The 18,751-nt window shown below is 43.4% G+C and overlaps 2 protein-coding genes across 3 annotated transcripts in view; one reads left to right on the top strand and one right to left on the bottom strand.

Moving 5' to 3' along the window:
* LOC145352735 (regulator of microtubule dynamics protein 3-like) overlaps positions 1-18,751 on the bottom strand; it is a 315,582-nt gene that overhangs the window by 10,730 nt on the left and 286,101 nt on the right. The gene's annotated exons all lie outside the window — the stretch shown is intronic.
* cyp1c1 (cytochrome P450, family 1, subfamily C, polypeptide 1) lies at positions 7,069-9,829 on the top strand. The gene has a single exon (XM_080202993.1). The coding sequence runs from the start codon at positions 7,178-7,180 to the stop codon at positions 8,762-8,764; it is 1,587 nt and encodes a 528-aa protein (XP_080059119.1). The 5' UTR covers positions 7,069-7,177; the 3' UTR covers positions 8,765-9,829.

The following is an 18,751-nucleotide window of genomic DNA, read 5'->3' as shown; positions in this document are numbered from 1 at the left end:
GCATTTCATTTGTTTCCTCAATTTCTTGGAGAGTAGTGGGATCCAGAGTGCAGGATTTGCTTCCTTTTCTTTCCTTCTGTGCTGTCGCTCTGCCTGATCATTAAGTGTGAAGCAGTTTGATCTACAAGCTATCTCCATTCAGAATGATTGGTAGCAAACTCCTCCCATCATTAACGTCAATACTGCTGTGCTTCAGGAAGATTTTCAAGGTGTCTTTTAAATTTTTTGTTTGTCCTTTTCCGGAATGTTGAATCGGGAAAACACAACATGGTGGAGGAGATGGTTTTTGACAATGTGGACACAGTGTCCAGTCCATTGAAGTTGATTTTGTAAGAGTTTTGGCCGAATGCCTATGGAGCTGGCTTCAAAAAGGACACTAGGATTTGCTTGATGGTCTTACCATTAAATCTGAAGAATGCAGTGAAGACATTGCTGATGGAATTTCTCTAACTTGGTACACAGTCCAAGTCTCACTACAGTATAGGAACGTGGTGATGACAGTTGACTATGAGGATAGTTGAAGCATGACTTCTACCTCTGTATTTTAATCCTTTTGATATGAAGGCCAGCATTTCATTACTCTTTTTGATTATATTCCGTACCTTTGTGTGATATTTTAAAGATCGGTCTACCGGGACCTAAGACCCTTTAGAACTCTACTGTTTCTAGCTGTTTAGCACTTTGGAAAAACCCTGTTCTATCCTTTTTACATCCAAGGTAGATGAGTTCACATTTACCTACATTGAAATCCATTCACTTAACCTATTGTACCTCTTTATGCTGTTGTGTTCTTCTTCTATGTGCCATTGATAATTATGGAGAGATGGCTTTTAACCCCATCAATATGTCATTAATAAATGTGGTGAGTTGTTCAGGTCCCATCACAGATCCTTATGGCACATCACAAATCACATCCTGTCAATTAGAAAACTTGTCCAGTATCCTGACTCTTTTTTTATTGCTATTCGCTGCATGTTAATGCACTGTTAGGCTTTAAACTAAATCTGGCTTCTTCCTCATTATTAACTCCAATATGACATATCCCCTTGTTGGCTGTGTGATTTATTGCTGCAGTTAACTATCTCAAACACACTCGACAAATCCTGGCATATGAAAGTTAAAAATCCACCATTAAAACCATTCTGCCTATGCTCTGTGATTGTATAATCTCTGCATACATACATTCTAACATTTCATGGTGATGTCGAGGGGGCTATACACAAATCCCACTACAGTCTTAAATGCTTTTCTACTTCTTAATTCTAGCCATAAATAGTTTCAACATCAACCTACCCCTTGTTATATCCCATCTCATTACTGAAGTGATTTCTCACCGTCCATTTTACCATTTTCCCTAGTTTTCCAGTAGACCTTATTACCTCTGATGTGTGTCGGTGTGTGACTACGGGAGTGTGACAGTGTTTGAGTGTGTTTATATGCAAGTATATATGTATGTGTGTATATTTATGAGTGTGTATGTCTGTGCAAAAATTAAATTTTGAGAATCCTGAAGCCGTCATCTTTGGTCCCTGCTCCAAAAAGATCTCTCCAGCTACCAACTGAGTCTGCCTGTCTGGGTTGTCTCACATCTGCACTCTGTGATTGGTTGGAAACCCCAGATGCTGGATGCTAATGCTGTGACTTAGCATATGAGCCACGGCAAAATCCACTAGTGAGAGAAACAGGTTCCCTACCTACTTCCCAACCTCTTTCTGTAAGGAGATCACCTTGATAAAATTCACCCTTTCCACATAGACACACGTTCACTCTTTCGCCCATACTCCTTATACACACAGTCACACTCACAAACACACACATGCACACACATAGAAATACTAACATATGCTCAGTCACACTTCACATACATATGTATACACTGACACACGCACACACAAATTTGCACAGAGATACATATGCACTCAAATGTGTACATAGAAACACGAACATACATACTCACACACATTGATACACACTCACTCAGGCAAATCCACACACACTTAAACATACCCTCATGCTCACACACAGACATATGCATAAACACTCAAATATGTACATAGAAAGACACACACATACATTCACTCACAGACTCACTCAGTTACATTAACATACACACACGCACAGACAGACGCACACAATCACTTATTGATAGTAATGCTAATACATATTCACACACAAATACATTCAGACATATACATACACACTCACACACCAATCTGTTTGTATATGCATATTGGAAACTTACAAAATAATAGCTGGAGATTTTAGAGATATTTTTCCCACAACTACTTTCTTTTTTTCCACTGGGTTTACTGTGTTTGCTTTTCCAAATTGTGATCATGTTATGAACCCCTTTGGGGACCAAGAGGCAAGTGGAAGTTGGGCAACGAACTATCTGATGGAACGAGCAGACAGCCATGTCATCCCCAGAGAGAGAACGGGATTGAAGCATAAATGGATGTGCGTGTGTACTTCTTTGCCAAGTTGAAGAGAGGCTGGACTGTGCAGGGACAGGACTGAAGGTTAAGGCCATCAATCTTGTGACCCATCTTCAGTCTTGGCAAATCTGCACACATGCGTATCATCCATCTCTGCTAAACTCCAGTCTGTCCTTAAACATTGTTTATTCTCATCTCACATTCACATTATTTCCTTTTTGTAAAAAGTTATTTTGTTCCCAATCTGCATGGTCTATGTCTTCCCTCAGCAGTCCATTGAAGGATATTCTGAATGCTTTCTTCCCTTCCTGTGAGGGAATGCCAGTTTTCTACTTCACATTTTCATGTTGTGATGAATCAGACATTAGAGATTTCATGGGCAAGGGGTCATGGGCAAGAATCCATTGCTCTGTGCCACCCCTTTGCTCCCACTTTAACATATTAGGTCACTTTTACTTTATTTTTGATCTTGTAAAATGTTGATTAATTTTGCACTGCGTAGATTCGGTTCCCAAATAGGGTGGACCCTGGACTGCCTAAGGAATTAGGGTGGCACAGTTGCGCAGAGGTTAGTACTGCTGCCTCACAGGTTCAGTTCCAGCCTCGGGTCACTGTCTGTGTGGAGTTTGTACATTCTACCTGTGTCTGCATGGGTTTCCTCCGCGTGCTCCAGTTTCCTCCCACAGTCCAAAGATGTGTGGGTCAGGTGGATTGGCCATGCTAACTTGGCCTTCAGTGTCCCAAGGTGTGTAGGTTAGGGGGATTAGTAAGGTAAATATGTGAGGATAGGGCGGGGATGTGCCTGGGTGGGATGCTTTGCCAGAGAGTCGGTACGGACTCAATAGGCTGAATGGCTTCCTTCTGCACCATAGGGCGTCAGTGATTCTATGTAACCAGTTATTTGCTTGCCTCTTCAACCAGACTTTGGATAGTGTGTGTCAGCAGCCCACGTTGACTGGCACTGGGTTTCCTAGGAAGATGTGCCCAGCTTTGCTTGTCACTCTCTCCCCATTGTAAAGAGACAGTTGAGATTAGGAACTGGTCACTGGTGGAATCACAGGGGTGATCATGGGCTGCAATGTAATCAATTTTTTGGTGAATTTATGTTCTCAATAATTCTGGAACTGTGCCAACAACAACAATAAACACTCTGTGATGTTACATGAGGGCTACACTTTGGCTCATACAGCAGGGAGAACTCTCTGTTCCTCTTTTGAATAGTGCCATGGTGTAGTTTACATCAGCCTGAGAGGGGAGGTATGGCTTTGTTTAATGCTTCATCCAAACATCAGCACCAAACTAACCTACTAGCATAGATTTTCTAGTCCAGTCTCTGGAGGGGGTGGCATGGTTGCACAGTGGTTAGCACTGCTCCCTCAAAGTGACAAGCACCACATAATACCACTTTCACCAGTGGATGGTGGGGCATGTGGGTGGGTTGGATTGTGGTGGGGGGTTGGTGAATAACAGAATGAAGCTTGACCTAAAATAACAGCTTCAGAATGCTTGAGGATTGAATGTACAAAATGTCTACTCTAACTCAGTGGGTAGCACTCTCACTTCTGAGACAGAGGATGGACTTGCATTTATATAGTGCCTCCCACAACTACCTGATGTTTCAAAGCATTTTATTGTCAATTAACCATATTTGGTATGTAGTCAGGTTGTTATGTAGGAAATGCAGCAGCTAATTTGTGCACAGCAATCTCCCAAAACAGCACCAAGATAATGACCACATCATATGTTTCTTTTATGGGATGCAGATGTTGCTTACCAGGCCAGTGTTTATTGTAACTCAGTCAGGAGCTGAGTTACTCAGCGCAAGATTCCTAGCCTCTGACCTGCTCTTGTAGCCACAGTATTTTTATGGCTAGTCCAGTTCAGTTTCTGGTCACTAGTAACCCCCAGGATGTTGTTAGTGGGAATTCAGTGATGGTAATGCCATTGAATGTCAAGGGGCAATGGTTGGATTCTCTTTTGTTGGTGATGGTAGTTGTCTAGTGATTGTGTGGCACGAATATTGTTTCCGTTTATCAATCCAAATCTGGATGTTGTCCAGATCTTGCTGCATTCGGACATGGTGCTGAACATTGTACAATCATCAGTGAGTATCCCCACTTCTGACTTATAGTGGAAGGAATGTCATTGATGAAGCAGTTGAGAATGGTTGGGCTCAGGACACACCTCTGAGGAACTCCTGCAGTGATATCCTGGGACTGAAATGATCGACCTCCAACAACCACAGCCATTTTCCTTTGTTCCAGATATGACTCCAACTAGTGGAAAGTTTTCTCCCTGATTCCCATTGACTCCAGTTTTGCTCAGGCTCCTTGATTACACACTCGATCAAATGCTGCCTTGATGTCAAGGGCAGCCACTTGCACCTCACCTCTGGGATTCAGCACTTGTGCCCACGCTTGAACAAGACTGCCTGGAGCTGAGTACACTTGGCAAAATCCAAACTGGGCTTCACTGAGCTGGTTATTGCTAGCAGAATATTGTCAAAGCCACTGTAGTATCCAGTGCCTTCAATCATTTCTTAATATCACATGGAGTGAATCGAATTGGCTGGAGACTGGTATCTGTGATGCTGAGAAACTCTGGGGGAGGCCGAGATGGATCATCCAGTCGGCACTTCAGGCTGAAGGTTGTTGTAATGATTCAGCCTTAACTTTTATACTGACCTTCTGGGCTTTTCCATCATTCAGGATGGGGATGTTTGTGCAGCCTCCTCCTCCAGTGAATTGTTTAATTGTCTACCACCATTCACAGCTGAATGTGGCAGGATTGCAGAGCTTGGATCTGATCCATTGGCTGTGGATTACTTGCTGTTTATGCAGTTTGAAGTTGAAGCTTCACCAAGTTGACACCTCATTTTTAGGTATGTCTGATGCTGCTCCTGACATGCCCTCCTACACTCTCCATTGAACCAATGTTGATCCCTGGCTTGACGGTAATGGTCGAGTGGGGGATATGATGTTGATCGAGGATAAATATTGAACAGAACACCAGACCAGAGCTGCCCTGCTCTAGCACGACAGGGTCATTTACATCCTTCTGAGAGTGCAGATGGGGCCTCAATTTAACTTCTCATCGTAAAGACAGCTCGTCCAACAGTGTAACACCTTCCCCCAACCCCGCAGTACTACATAGAAGTGCCAGCCTTGACTTTTGTTCTTAATGCCTGTGGAAAGCTTTCCTTGAATGTTACCAACTAAGCCACAGCTGACACATAGGTTGTGGGTTCAATTTCCATTGGAGAAAATGAAACTCAAAAATCCAGGCTGATGTCAGTTCAGTACTGAGGCAGTGCTGCACTGCTGGAGGTACCAGCTTTCAAAGAAGACCTTAACCTGAAGTCCTCTCGGCCCTCTCACCAAGGTAAAAGATGTTGAAGAAGAGTGGGGAATTGTACGCAGTGCCTTGGACAACAGACCTCCCTTAGCCAACATTTAAAGCAGATTTTGTTTTTATCTAAAACAGATTTATCTGTTAATTATCACATGGCTACTTGTGGCTGCTTTTTTTGTGTGCATGTGTGTGTCTGTGTGCATGCCTGAGTGTGTGTGTGTGCACCTGTGTGTGTCTAGGTATGCATGTGTGTGTTTGTATGTATGTGTGCCTGTGTGTATTTGTGTGCATGTATGTCCGTGTATATTTATGTGTACCTGCGTATGCCTGAGTGTGTGCCTGTGTATGTGTGTGTTTATATGTATGTGTGTATTAGTGTGTGTGTGTGCCTGTGTGTATTTGTGTGTGTGCCTATGTATATTTATGTGTGTGTGTGTGTGTGTGTGTGTGCCTGTCTATATATGTGTTTGTATGTATATATGTGTGTGTGTCAGCTGCTGTGAGCTACATTACAATAGTGACTAGACTTCAAAAATATGTCATTGGCTGTGAATAAATCCAGGGTCTGTGAAATGTTACTTTGTTATTTTTTCCCTGAAAAAGCATTTCTCAGAATTAACTCATTTAGGAAATGGATTAAAGGTTGCTTTCTGGAGGGTTTGTCTCCTATGGCAGTTTCTTTTCTCGGATAATACCCGAAAATAGTCATTTTGACTGATTTGGGGATACTGAAGAGAGAAACGGGCTGGAGTGTGCTCCGTACCCACTGTTGCCGCTTTAAGTTGCCACTCACTGCTGTAGCCTCCTTAAGGGGAGGAGATGACTCTCTCCCACCCTCTGAAGGATCAGAAGCCGGAATGATCAGACTGCTCTGGGGGAGTGAGGGGGGTTTGCCCGCTCGAGTCTCAGTCATGGATTTCCCAAGCCCAGCGCCGGGTTATCCCCATTGGTTTGACATCACGTAAAGAGGATGAATGAAGTGAGACAGTTTGGAAGGGAGGGGAATCGGCGGCTGCCCTCTGGGCTATAAATGCAAAACCCAAAGAGCTCCGGAGCGGAATACTGACCGGCTGGGGAAGGAGAACCACAGGATAGAGTCTGGGAGTCAGGCAACTTCTGCAAGAAACCTCAGGAACAACTGAGAACCTTCCACCAAGAAAACCCCACAAAACTTCACAAAACCCAAAAGGTGGCAACATTGCAAAAAGGAGCAGACTTGAGTGTGTGCCCAGCCTGAACCAGATGTTGGCTGAAGTTTGGGAGAAGAGCAGAAAGTGGGCAAATCACCAGAAGGTCGGTGTGTGTGAAAGAATTTGAGACAAGGAGTTGGCAGAGAGGGGGTGAGGTTGGCACGGGGGCAGCAGCAATCCCTGTGGGAGGCCGAGGAAGGGATGGATTGTGTGTTGGGGCTGGCAGGGGAGGGGAGATGGCAGGTTCAGCCCGCCCTGCTGCTGTCCCTGCTGCTGCTGCTCTGCCTGGAGGGCTGCAGGTGGCTGCGGGACTGGAGAAGGCGGCGGGGCGGGAAAGGCAGCACCGGGAGGAGGCTGCCCGGCCCTTTCGCCTGGCCGCTGGTGGGCAACGCCATGCAGCTGGGCAGCTCGCCGCACCTGACCTTCACCCGCATGGCCCGGCGCTACGGCGACATTTTCCAGATCCGCCTGGGGCGCCACCCGATCGTGGTGCTGAACGGGGAGGAGACCATCCGCCGGGCGCTGCTGCAGCACAACGCCCAGTTCGCCGGCAGACCCGACTTCGCCTCTTTCCGCCTGGTGTCCGGGGGCAGGAGCCTGGCATTCGGCAGCTACAGCGGGCAGTGGCAGCTCCACCGCCGGCTGGCACAAGCCACCGTGCGGGCTTTCTCCACCGCCAACAGCCAGACCAAGAAACTCTTCGAGCAGCATGTCAGCGGCGAGGCTTGTGACCTGATCCAACTCTTCCTGAGGCTGGGGGCAGCCGGACGACACTTCGAGCCCTCCCGGCACCTGGTGGTGGCCACTGCCAACGTGATGTGTGCCCTGTGCTTCGGCCGGAGGTACAGCCACGATGACCTGGAGTTCAGGAAGCTGCTGGGCAGGAACGACAAGTTTGGCCAGACGGTGGGCGCTGGCAGCCTGGTGGACGCCATGCCCTGGCTCCAGGCTTTCCCCAACCCGGTGCGGAGTGTCTACCAGGACTTCAAGCAGCTCAACCGCGAGTTCTTCGAGTTTGTCCGCGACAAGATTGCCCAGCACCGCGCCACCTACCAGCCTGGCAGCACCCGGGACATGAGCGACGCCTTCATCGAGGCGATAGAGCACGGCGGGCTGGCACAGGGGGCACTCAGCAAGGAGCATGTGGAGGGCTCCCTCACTGACATCCTGGGAGCCGGACAGGACACCACCTCCACCGCCCTCAGCTGGATCATCTTCCAGCTCATCCGCTTCCCCGAGCTGCAGAGGCGGCTGCAGCGGGACATCGACAAGGTGGTGGGCAAGGGCAGGCTGCCCGCCCTCCAGGACAGACCCCAGCTGCCCAGCCTGGAGGCCTTCCTCTGCGAGGTCATGAGATTCACCAGCTTCGTGCCCATGACCATCCCCCACGCCACCACTACCCAGGTGGACATCAACGGCTACCGCATCCCCAAGGACACGGTGGTCTTCATTAACCAGTGGTCCGTCAACCACGACCAGGGCAAGTGGAGGGAGCCTGGCACCTTCGACCCGAGCAGGTTCCTGAAGGACGACGGCAGCATGGACAGGGAGCTGGCTAGCAGGGTGATGATCTTCTCCATGGGCAAGCGGCGGTGCATTGGCGAACATCTGTCCAAGATCCAGATCTTCCTCTTCACCGCCATCCTCCTGCACCAGTGCAGCTTCGAGGCCAACCCCTCGGAGGAGCTAAGCATGAATTGTACATACGGACTGACCATCAAGCCGGAGCCCTTCACTGTGCTGGTCAAACTCAGGGACACTTACTGCGGAATAGTCTCTCCAGCCTAAAGGCAAAGTGAGAGAGAGAGAGGGAGGGAGCTGAGAGACTGGGGAATGAATCTGATCCAAAATATCAACAGCAGTGCGGGTTAGGTGGATTGGCCATACTAAATTGCCCCTTAGTGTCAGGGAGTAGCAAGGGTAGATAGGCAGGGTTACGGGGTGGGCCTGGGTGGGATTGTTGAGAGTGCAGGCTCGATGGGCTGAATGGTCTCCTTCTGCATTGTAGGGATTCTATGATTTTTACACACCAAGTCACCAAATACAGCCTCTGCGATTGGAAAAGAACCACCAACTCCAATTCCTTCCCAGCTCAACATATTTTCAGGTTTCCAGGCTGGTTTGGAAAAAGATACTTTCAATAGATGAGGGGACTTCAGTACGAGTATTACACCCAGGGAGAGAGGGGAAATTTTGCATTCACTTGGGAACCCGCTCCCTTTAAATTCACCCGCAAAGGATTTCTAAAGTAGTGGCTGTCGCTATGAGTCTGCTAATCTCACAGCAACCCGGTTTCACTCTGCTTTTGAGCCCATTTCTGGAACACATTTCAAACCACTCTTGGCTTGAGTTGTGTTTTCAGTACCCACGGATTGGGGGGGCGGGGGCGGTTGATGGCAGTTACGTTTTCACAAACGGTGAAACTGTTCATTTAAAATTACATAGTATTAAAATGTATTTTTTGAGTAACTTTTTAAAATCTATCTCTTAAATGGGAAGCACGGAAGCTACTGTTTCACTGGGCTGAGATTTTTGAACTGCGTCTCAGCCTTCTTGGAAACGGCCCCAGCTTCAAGATCCCACTCAGTTCTGTTTTTTTTGATAACATTAGTCTCCGAGTTTTTTCTGTTCAGTCACTGTTCCTGCTTGGGTTGAGTGTACAACAGCAGCTCTTGAGAGGCTGAGACTGGCTTGTATTGTGTGTTCCTTCTGCTTGAGTCTTGGGATTGGAGTGTTTTGGTGGGGGTGTTTTTATGTGCCTACATTTGCTCCATGCGAACTGATGTTTCCGTTTACATTCAGACTGGATGAGGGATCTGTCTCATTGCTCTTTTCAAGGTAATCTATTGTACGAATCTTAATTTTTCAGTTGTCTTCCAGTGCTGAACTGTCTTTGAGAACAGATTTACAAAAGACCTAACTTTAGTCCAAAGATGTGTGGGTTAGGTAGATTGGCTATGGTAAAATTGCCCCTTAGAATCCTAAAATGTGTAGGTTAGAGAGATTATTGGGTAAATATGTGGAGGTAGGGCCAGGGTGGGATTGTGGCTGATGCAGAGTCGCTGGCCTAATTGGCCTCTTTCTGCACTGTAGGGTTTCTATGATTCTATGAACTAATGTCACTAGTAGTTAAATTCTGGTGAGAACCCTCAATTTGAGATTCTACACGTGTGCTCCCCAGCACTATATGCCCTAGCTCCCTATACTCACTGGTCATTCTGATAACTGTCAATTGATCTATAGTAGCCCAGAACTAGAAAAGCCAAACTGCAGCTGTCAGCAATTCAGCCCAGCAATTGCTCCATGTGCATCATGTTTGCATATTTTAATCATTTCATTCATGGGATGTGGGCATCACTGGCAAGGCCAGCATTTGTTACCCATCCCTGATTGCCCTTAAAATAAGGACATTTAAGAATCATAGAATCCCTACAGTGTAAAAGGAGGCCATTCAGCCCATCGAGCCTACACCAACAACATCTCACTCAGGCCCTATCCCTGTAACCCCATATATTTACCCTGCCAATCTCCTGACACTAATAGACAATTTATCACAGCCAATCCACCTAAGTCAACCATATTGCTGTGGATCTGGAGTTACACATGGGCCAGACCAGATCAGAGCTACAGATTTCCTTCCTTCAAGGACATAAGTGAACCAGATGGGTTTTTACAACAATTGATTCTACTTGTCATGGTCACTGTTACTGAGACTAATATTCCAGATTTATAATTGAATTTAATTCCATTAACTGCCGTGGTAGGATTTGAATCCATGTCCTCAGAAGATTAGCCTAGGCCTCTGGATTACTAATACAGTACGCATGCGTGGGAGCATATATACACATGAATAAAATATGAACATGGAAATTGAAATAAAATCAGAAAATGTTATGAAAAGCTCATCAGCACTTGCACAAAGTAATCATTTTGATGTAAACCCTTCGTCATAACTTCAGGATGGGGGCACAGTGCTTAGCACTGCCGTCTCACATCACCAGGATCCGGGTTCAATTCCAGACTTGGGTCACTGTCTGTGCAGCCTGTGTGTTCTCCCCCTGTTTGCATGGGTTTCCTCCAGGTGCACCGTTTTCCTCCCACAGTCCTAAAGATGTGCTGGTTAGGTGGACTGGCTATGGTAACTTCTCCTTTAGTGTACCTGAACACGTGCTGAAGCGTGCCAACTAGGGGATTTTAGCAGTAACTTCATTGAAGTGTTAATGTAAGCCTATTTGTGACACTAATAAATAAACTTTAAACTTTAGTGCTGACCATGGACTGCACCTGAAAACTGAATCAGCTTTGTTCTTTTATTTTTAACCATTGTCAGGCATGCTGTGCACTCCCATCTTTTTCTGGTTTTACACATGCGTACACACACACATACAATCATATGCAAACATGCATGCACACTGATATAAATGTAGAGACACATGCAAAATCTCCATTGTTGCAGTATGCCCAACCTCTGTTCAATGCTGTGAAATTAATACAACAGAAATGTAACTAATGGATAAGATGTATAGATGAGCAGGGTGTGATCCTTAAGTATCTTCACACTTCCCTGCCTTCTGCAAAACTGTTAATTTGTGTTTTATCTGCTCCGTTCTGAACTTAGTTCCACTGCCTCTTAAATACTGTATCAGATTGATGTTACACACTATAAGTTTCATATAATTGACTGTGACTGTTATTGTAAATGCTACTAATGTATTCAATTAATGTACTCCCACCATGATTACTAAAAACACAAATGTATTTTTATATCATAGTTCTTGTGTCTGATTTTTTAAAAATTGTTTTACATGCTGTTTATAAATAATTTTTGGTCATTAATTATAGTCAATAACCTTCCCTCATTGTTTGGTGGTTCAGTAGTTTGGTAAATTGGTAATTTAATGGGGTCAAAAGTTTGGTGGGTTGATAGTTTGGTAAGTCAGTGCTCTATTTGCTGTGGTCCTGAACAACATAGCTGGAGGGTAGATTCCAGTGCTTTGGCTGATCTCAGTTAGGTGGCTCAGTTAGGTGGTAGTCTTTCAGGCCTCCAAAAATCAGCCACAATTCCTGACTCTAATTGCCACTCAGTGTTATCTGCTCACGTGTTCATTTGCTGTAGGAACAGAATGCATCTCTGCAGTATCCCAACTCTTAAGACATGCTCCCCACAATCCACCTCACTGCCCGCTCACCTAGCCATTCCGATACTGTGAAGGATTGTACAACGAAGAGTAATTTCTGAGGTGAGAAAGGACTCAGCAAGAAATAGTACCTTTAGTACAGCTGGGGAGAAAACCAAGATAGGGCTATCAAGCATAGCAGTTATTCAGTATCGCTTATAGCAATATCATGTCATATAACATGATGCATCTGCAGGTCTGATAGCACCACAATGTAATTCAAGAAGCCTGTACTGTTATGAAGTTGCATATATAAAGTTAAAATGTGGTGTTTGACAAATGTAAATATTGAAAAATGCTAAGAACACCTAAAGAAATCATATAGCATTGTCTCTTTAAAAAGCATGTGTCTCTGTGCTTGGAATTTTAAACTGCAGAAAGCAGGCTGCAGAAGCCAACTTTGCAACACTTCTGTCCAAAACAGCAGCCAGAGTTCCAGCACAGCAAAACAAGTTTTTAATTGAACCAATGAGCAAGCTCTCAAAGTCATAGAACCAATTTAATTCAAATTTGAGTCTTGTTGATAGTCTCAAGCCACTCAAATTGCAGGAATATTGAGAGGTAATGCCAGGTATTTCTACCCGGACAAGGGGAGATGACAGTTAGAGTATGCTTGCTACCTCTTGAGGAAAAGAGGATAGACGAGGCTCTTATATGAAATACCATAGTTTTAATGTATAACTTCTTCCAATCACCATCTAAGTAGAAGGAGAAACAACTCAAAGTATTCCAGCTTCAGAAGAAAGTTCATACTTCCTGGTGTTATGTTATTTGAGATTGACTATAGTCTGTAATGCTTTATTTCATTATTTCTAAATGAGTCTTGTAATTTGAGCAGCACTCTATTGGGGAGTTTATTCAGTTTGTTAATTGTTTTAATCAGTTTGTCACCAGTTCTAAAAAAAAAGACCTGTTAATTGTTCATGATAGAGAGTGACAGATCCTGCTTTAATTTACCAAAACCAATAGCTCCCTACGATCTCACACACTTAACATTATGAAGCGAGGTTTATCCTTTTGGGGGGGTTCCAAAATCACACAGAGGGAAACATTATCTCCACGTCGTAACAGTACCAATACAGAATCAGGCCCTTCAGACCACAGAGCTGAGTGCACCTGTGCTTTATTCCACGTGCGCTGTCCCATCTAATTTCACTCACCGACTCACTATCCTCTGCTTCAATGACAGTAAATGTTCCATCTCCAAATCACCTACTGCCAAATTACATTTTCCGGACATCCTCTTAATTATTTTGAGAATGCCTGCAAACCAATGGAAACAATCCATCATCACTTACCATGTCAGTTAGCCCTTCAAAATGTTGGAAGATCACAAAAGATTAACCTTTGCAGACACATGGAGGCACCATCCCCTGGAAGTTCCCCTCCAAAACAACCACCACCCTGACTTGGAAACATACTGCCATTCCTTTACTGATCTGGAAGTCAATCCCTCTGCCCGCTCCCCCCCCACCCCGATAGCATTGTGGATGTACCTACACCATATTAATCAACAAGGGACAATTAGGGATGATCAATAAATCCTGATCTAGCCAGTGATGCCCACATCCCAAGAATGAATAATTAACTTTTGCAGTGTTTTGAGAAAAGCTGAACCTTCTCCAGTATCTTTTCATTATCAATAATTCCTCGTCTTGTTAACAATTGCACATTTTCTATTTATAATGGGCTCCAACATGCTTCAAATTCAGACTAATGAAGATCTTGTACAAACAGTACATTATTCCTTCCTTCTGGTTACTATGAAACAAATAGCCATTTGATATTTTGTTGAGCTTCTCTATTGCTCTGGCTTCAATGACCGATGTTTCTGCAAATCAAAGTCCCTTGCACCCTGTTATTAAAATCCAGACATTTAAGATGGATTTCCTTTTCCTATTCTTTACTATAAATTGGATTTTATGGTATTTTTCTGCATTGAAGTGCATCTGCCCACTCCACTTCCATCCTGCTGGCCTATGTTTTCCTTTAATCTTTTCAGTTAGCCTCAGCTTCGGAACTTGTCTTAATCTCAACAGAATCCTCACCACAAGTCTCAGTCAAAAATTTCCAACTGCAAAGTTCAAAATGGATTATGAAAGAATCAAATATACAAAACAGAAAACTTTCAGAAAGTAGGGGACAGTAATTTAACCTTTGGATTGCCAATGATGTTGAACAAAAGTAAGTTTTTCCTTTCATTTGATCTGCCCTGTTAACAGTCTGTCTGTCCATTCCCTCTTGCCTCATTGGTTACAGGCAATCCACCCACTCACATTAGCTGCTGGTGTTCTATAATGATATTCATATCTGACCATTCCTCTCCATCTACACATTGCTATTCCTTGAAATCCTACATGTGGATCATTCATATGTATCTGTGTAGAAGCCAATGTACCAAAGTTTCAGATCCACCAGTACTAATTACTGACATTCCCCGAGGATATGTGGATGTGTAATTCCTATAATCAGTGCTCAGTACTTTGTTGAATGAGGGATCTGGTACACAATTCAGTGAAGGTTTCAAGCTTTTACTTTAAGAATCTCTGTTTAGACAGCAAGTTCACTTGAAAATGTTTGAACTTCTCTTGGGAGTATTAAAATTACTATGGAATTCTTATATAACCTATGGCTTAACTGCCACACTGTCTTTCAAGACATGTTATTCCCAAGCACACATGAAGAAGTTATGGCAACATTAAATACTTGATTAAGAACATCATCATTTAGGGCTTACCTACAACAGAATCCTCACCACAAGTCTCAGTCAAAAATTTCCAACTGCAAAGTTCAAAATGGATAATGAAAGAATCATAAATATACAAAACAGAAAACTTCCAGAAAGTAGGGGACAGTAATTTAACCTTTGGATTGCCAATGACGTTGAACAATAATAAGTTTTTCCTTTCATTTGATCTGCCCTGTTAAGTCTGTCTGTCCATTCCCTCTTGCCTCATTTGTTATAGGCAATCCACCCACTCACATTAGCTGCTGGTGTTCTGTAATGATATCCATATCTGACCATTCCTCTCCATAGGTCAGCACTTCCTCAGTTTGCTACCTTCCAGTTGGTTGACAGTCAGAACTACCTGATAACCTGAAAGCTTTACCAGTTAATCTATTGCGCAGTATCTATCTACCCAACACTAATCCTGAACATTTATTGCATACTGTGCCCATGTCATTTCACTATATCTATTACAGAACATGTGATACAGGATAATATATTTTGGAGGTGTGCATGTTAAAGGCAAGTCTTTGGAATTACACCACAGGAGGCCATTTGGCCCATCATGTTTATGCCAACTGTTTGTAAGAGCTATTCAATGAGTCTCACTGCTCTGCGAACTCTCTGCAAACATCTCCTTTTCATATATACAGAATATCCAACTTGTTTCTGAGATTTACATGGCATCAGCTCTCATCAGCTTTTCAGGTAATGCATTCCAGATCTTTGCTGTGTGTAAAAAATTTGGAACCCCTAGTTCCTTTGTCGATTACCTGATCAGTTACTGACAGGCCCACCAGTGAAGAAACAGTTTCCCCTGACTGACAATTATCAAAACCCATTACAATTTCAAATATCTCTACAAATGAAGTTAAATTCAATATCACAATCTTTTAAATGTTTTGCTATACATATAAACATAGGTTCTAATTTTCTGAAGATTGATAAGTTTTAAGGAGTATCTTAAAGGATGAATAAGGGAAGAATTAAATTAATTATTTGCCAGTAGGGGAGCTGAATATCCAGCCCATACATTAAGTGACAACAGGTATTGTAAAGTACAGACATAACAGCAAACAGGCAGACTCAGTACAGAAAGCCAGATGAGTGGTCAAGTCCTCTGTGCAGGATAGTGCCAAGTTAGAAAACAGCAGTATTGCTCAAGTGAAAGCCAATTTTAAAACTAGTTAATAGTAGACCTACCTTCTTGTGACTAATAAATAAACTTTAAATTTAAGATTAATCTGTTCATACAGATTACACAAAAACATAAAAGCTTATACAGCATGCACAATATTACTCTTTGAAATGTCAGAAGGTGTGTGTTCTGATGTTAATTTTTGTTGCATTTCTTTCCTTAAATGCCTATTCTAATTGGATGCTTTGTAATGCAAAATCTGGACAACAGAGGGGGGCAGAGACTTATAATTTTAATATGTTAGTTTTCAGCTAGATCCAGCTCAATGAGTTACAGGTGCAAGTGCAGATCCCAAGGTGGCTTGGAGGAGGTTAAAGTTTCCTAGAGAGCTGTTCTGCAAGACAAGGGTGCTTGGGGAGGACAGCAACCCACCAAAGCAATGCATTATCCATGCTGCGCTCCCATCCTGGAAAATCTTTCCTATTTAGGCAACTCTGTGTTATTAATCAGGACTGATTAATGAACATGGCTACTCTGGTTCCTTAAACTCTAACACACAGAAGGTTCTCTGGTTTGGTACCATAAAGAAAAAGTGTTAAGGTAATTTAATTCCAGAGTGAGGCAAAATATGAAAATAGTAAAAAGGAAATAGAAATGTTTTAAAAAGAAAATACTGATTTACTGCACTGAATGTGCTCACAGTTTCAGTTACTACTTAGAGGTCAAGGAACATTGACATACTTTAGAATCAATTTTGGAAATGAGTTTTCAAAGTACATTCTTTGCTAGTGAACATGATTACACAATTTCAATACCTGTTCTCATTTCATTTCAAATTTGTGCACATTCTTTTTGGAGTGGAGTGAGAGACAGTGTTGAGGGGAAACAGATAATATGGCTGGGAGTTTCCAGCCTTGCTCGCCGCAAAACCAGAAAATCCCACCTGAGGACAGCCGACCTTTGCATGGTCCACTCCACCCACTATAATTCCTGTGGTAGGCGGGACAGGAAAATACTGTGTCTTCTAGTCTCTTACGTGAACTGCAGCACCCGCATGTATGCTGTGGGGTTGTTAACTGGACATGGACTAAATAGCTGAAAGGGCAAGAGGCCACATTTATTGAACACCCAGCAAGTCTCAACTGAGCACGAGACTGGTTATAAAGTGCATCGTTAATACACCCTGAATAACACAGTAAAAGTCAAATATTTCCTAAAGATCACCTGAAGCCCAAGGTTTTTTTAATATATATGAAACAGATCAATGTCTGTTTTATTCTTCCCTGAGATGGCTGTTATTTAGACAAATTCTGAGGTGGCTGTGAATTAGACAGAAAAGAGGAAATGTACACAGCAAGACAGCAGCATTTCTACAGAATAAAGACAAGTTATAAATAGACATTTGGTAGTTAGAACTTGAGTATTGCTGAAAAAAAAGGCTTTTTTGTCAAAGCTTTTTGTCTTGCACCTATTAGGACATTTTGCAAGAATACAAATTGAAAGGACCCAACAAATTTATTCTGTATGAGAAGGTTAGTTGGCTAGTAGTGGATTTGGCAGTTAACTGTCAGTCATCCATCACTGGTGCACACTCCATCACAACACCTCTACCAATTTGCGTCCACTGGATTTGTATGCTTTCAAAATTTCCTGATGAGTGCAAAATGAAAAGTTTCTTCAAAAGATCTCTTTTTTCAGCAATACCAAAGACAAGTTAAAGTTGGTTAACAAGTGAGACATTGAGGCTGTGCTGTGGACTTGAGTATATAAATCTAGGCTGACACTTCAATGCAGTACAAAGAGTGCTGCACCATTGGAGGCACCATCTTTGAGATTAACATTAAACAAGACTTTGTCTTTTCAGACAAAAGTTCCCCCAGCACTATTTGAAAAAAAAGCATAGGATTTTTCCCAATGTCCTGGCCAATATGTAATTTCCCAACCATTCTGCCAAAACCAACTAACTGATCATCCACCCCATGTGTCTTTTGCGGGGCCTTGAGAAGCATGGCTGCTGCATTTATTGCTCATGCCTGGTTGTTGTAAATAATACATACAAGTAAATCACTTAAGTCACTTCAGAGGGTAGCTAAGGTTAAATTAGCATACATCAGTGAACTAATTTGGCTTTTATGACAATGCAAAAGCTTCTTGGTCACTTTAATCAGTTTAATAGTTTAAATTCTCAATGTTATGGTGGGATTTGAACTCGTACTGTCTTCTGGTTACTCGCTAAGTCCATATCCAGTATGTACACTATATCTTGTAAGGGCAATAAGATGGTACTCTGGAGTAGAGATCCTGATGTTTAATTGGCTTCACGGTTGAGTGTGACCAACTAAGGTCCTTATTGCCACTTTCCCTGAGACCTACAACGGCAGCACAGCGCAGGGATGGAGTCTGGGTGTCTTGCTCACCCTACATTAAACTGCAAGTGATGATCAAAATTTAAGAAACTTGTTTCTTGTTGAGTTCTATTTTGGTTGTTGGTTGTTTTCCATGAGTAGTTATAAGAAGGCCAGGAAATGGCAAATGGAATTTAATGTTGGCAAGTGTGAGGTGGTCCACTTTGGTAGGAAGAATGGTAGGAAGGACTATTACTTACGTGGCGAAAAACTGCAGCAGGCGACGGTGCAGAGGGACCTCGGGGTCCTTGTGCATGAGTCGCAAAAACCCAGCTTGCAGGTGCAGCAGGTGGTCAGGAAGGCGAATGGGATGCTGGCCTTCATAGC

Source organism: Carcharhinus amblyrhynchos, chromosome 14 (assembly GCF_965287045.1).
Source record: "Carcharhinus amblyrhynchos chromosome 14, sCarAmb.v2.hapA, whole genome shotgun sequence".
NCBI lineage: Eukaryota > Metazoa > Chordata > Chondrichthyes > Carcharhiniformes > Carcharhinidae > Carcharhinus > Carcharhinus amblyrhynchos.
This window is presented reverse-complemented; position numbering and strand designations above follow the sequence as displayed.

Bases quoted from the DNA above. Each gene is read 5' to 3' on its own strand.
- cyp1c1 (XM_080202993.1), top strand. From the start codon at position 7,178: ATGGATTGTGTGTTGGGGCTGGCAGGGGAGGGGAGATGGCAGGTTCAG.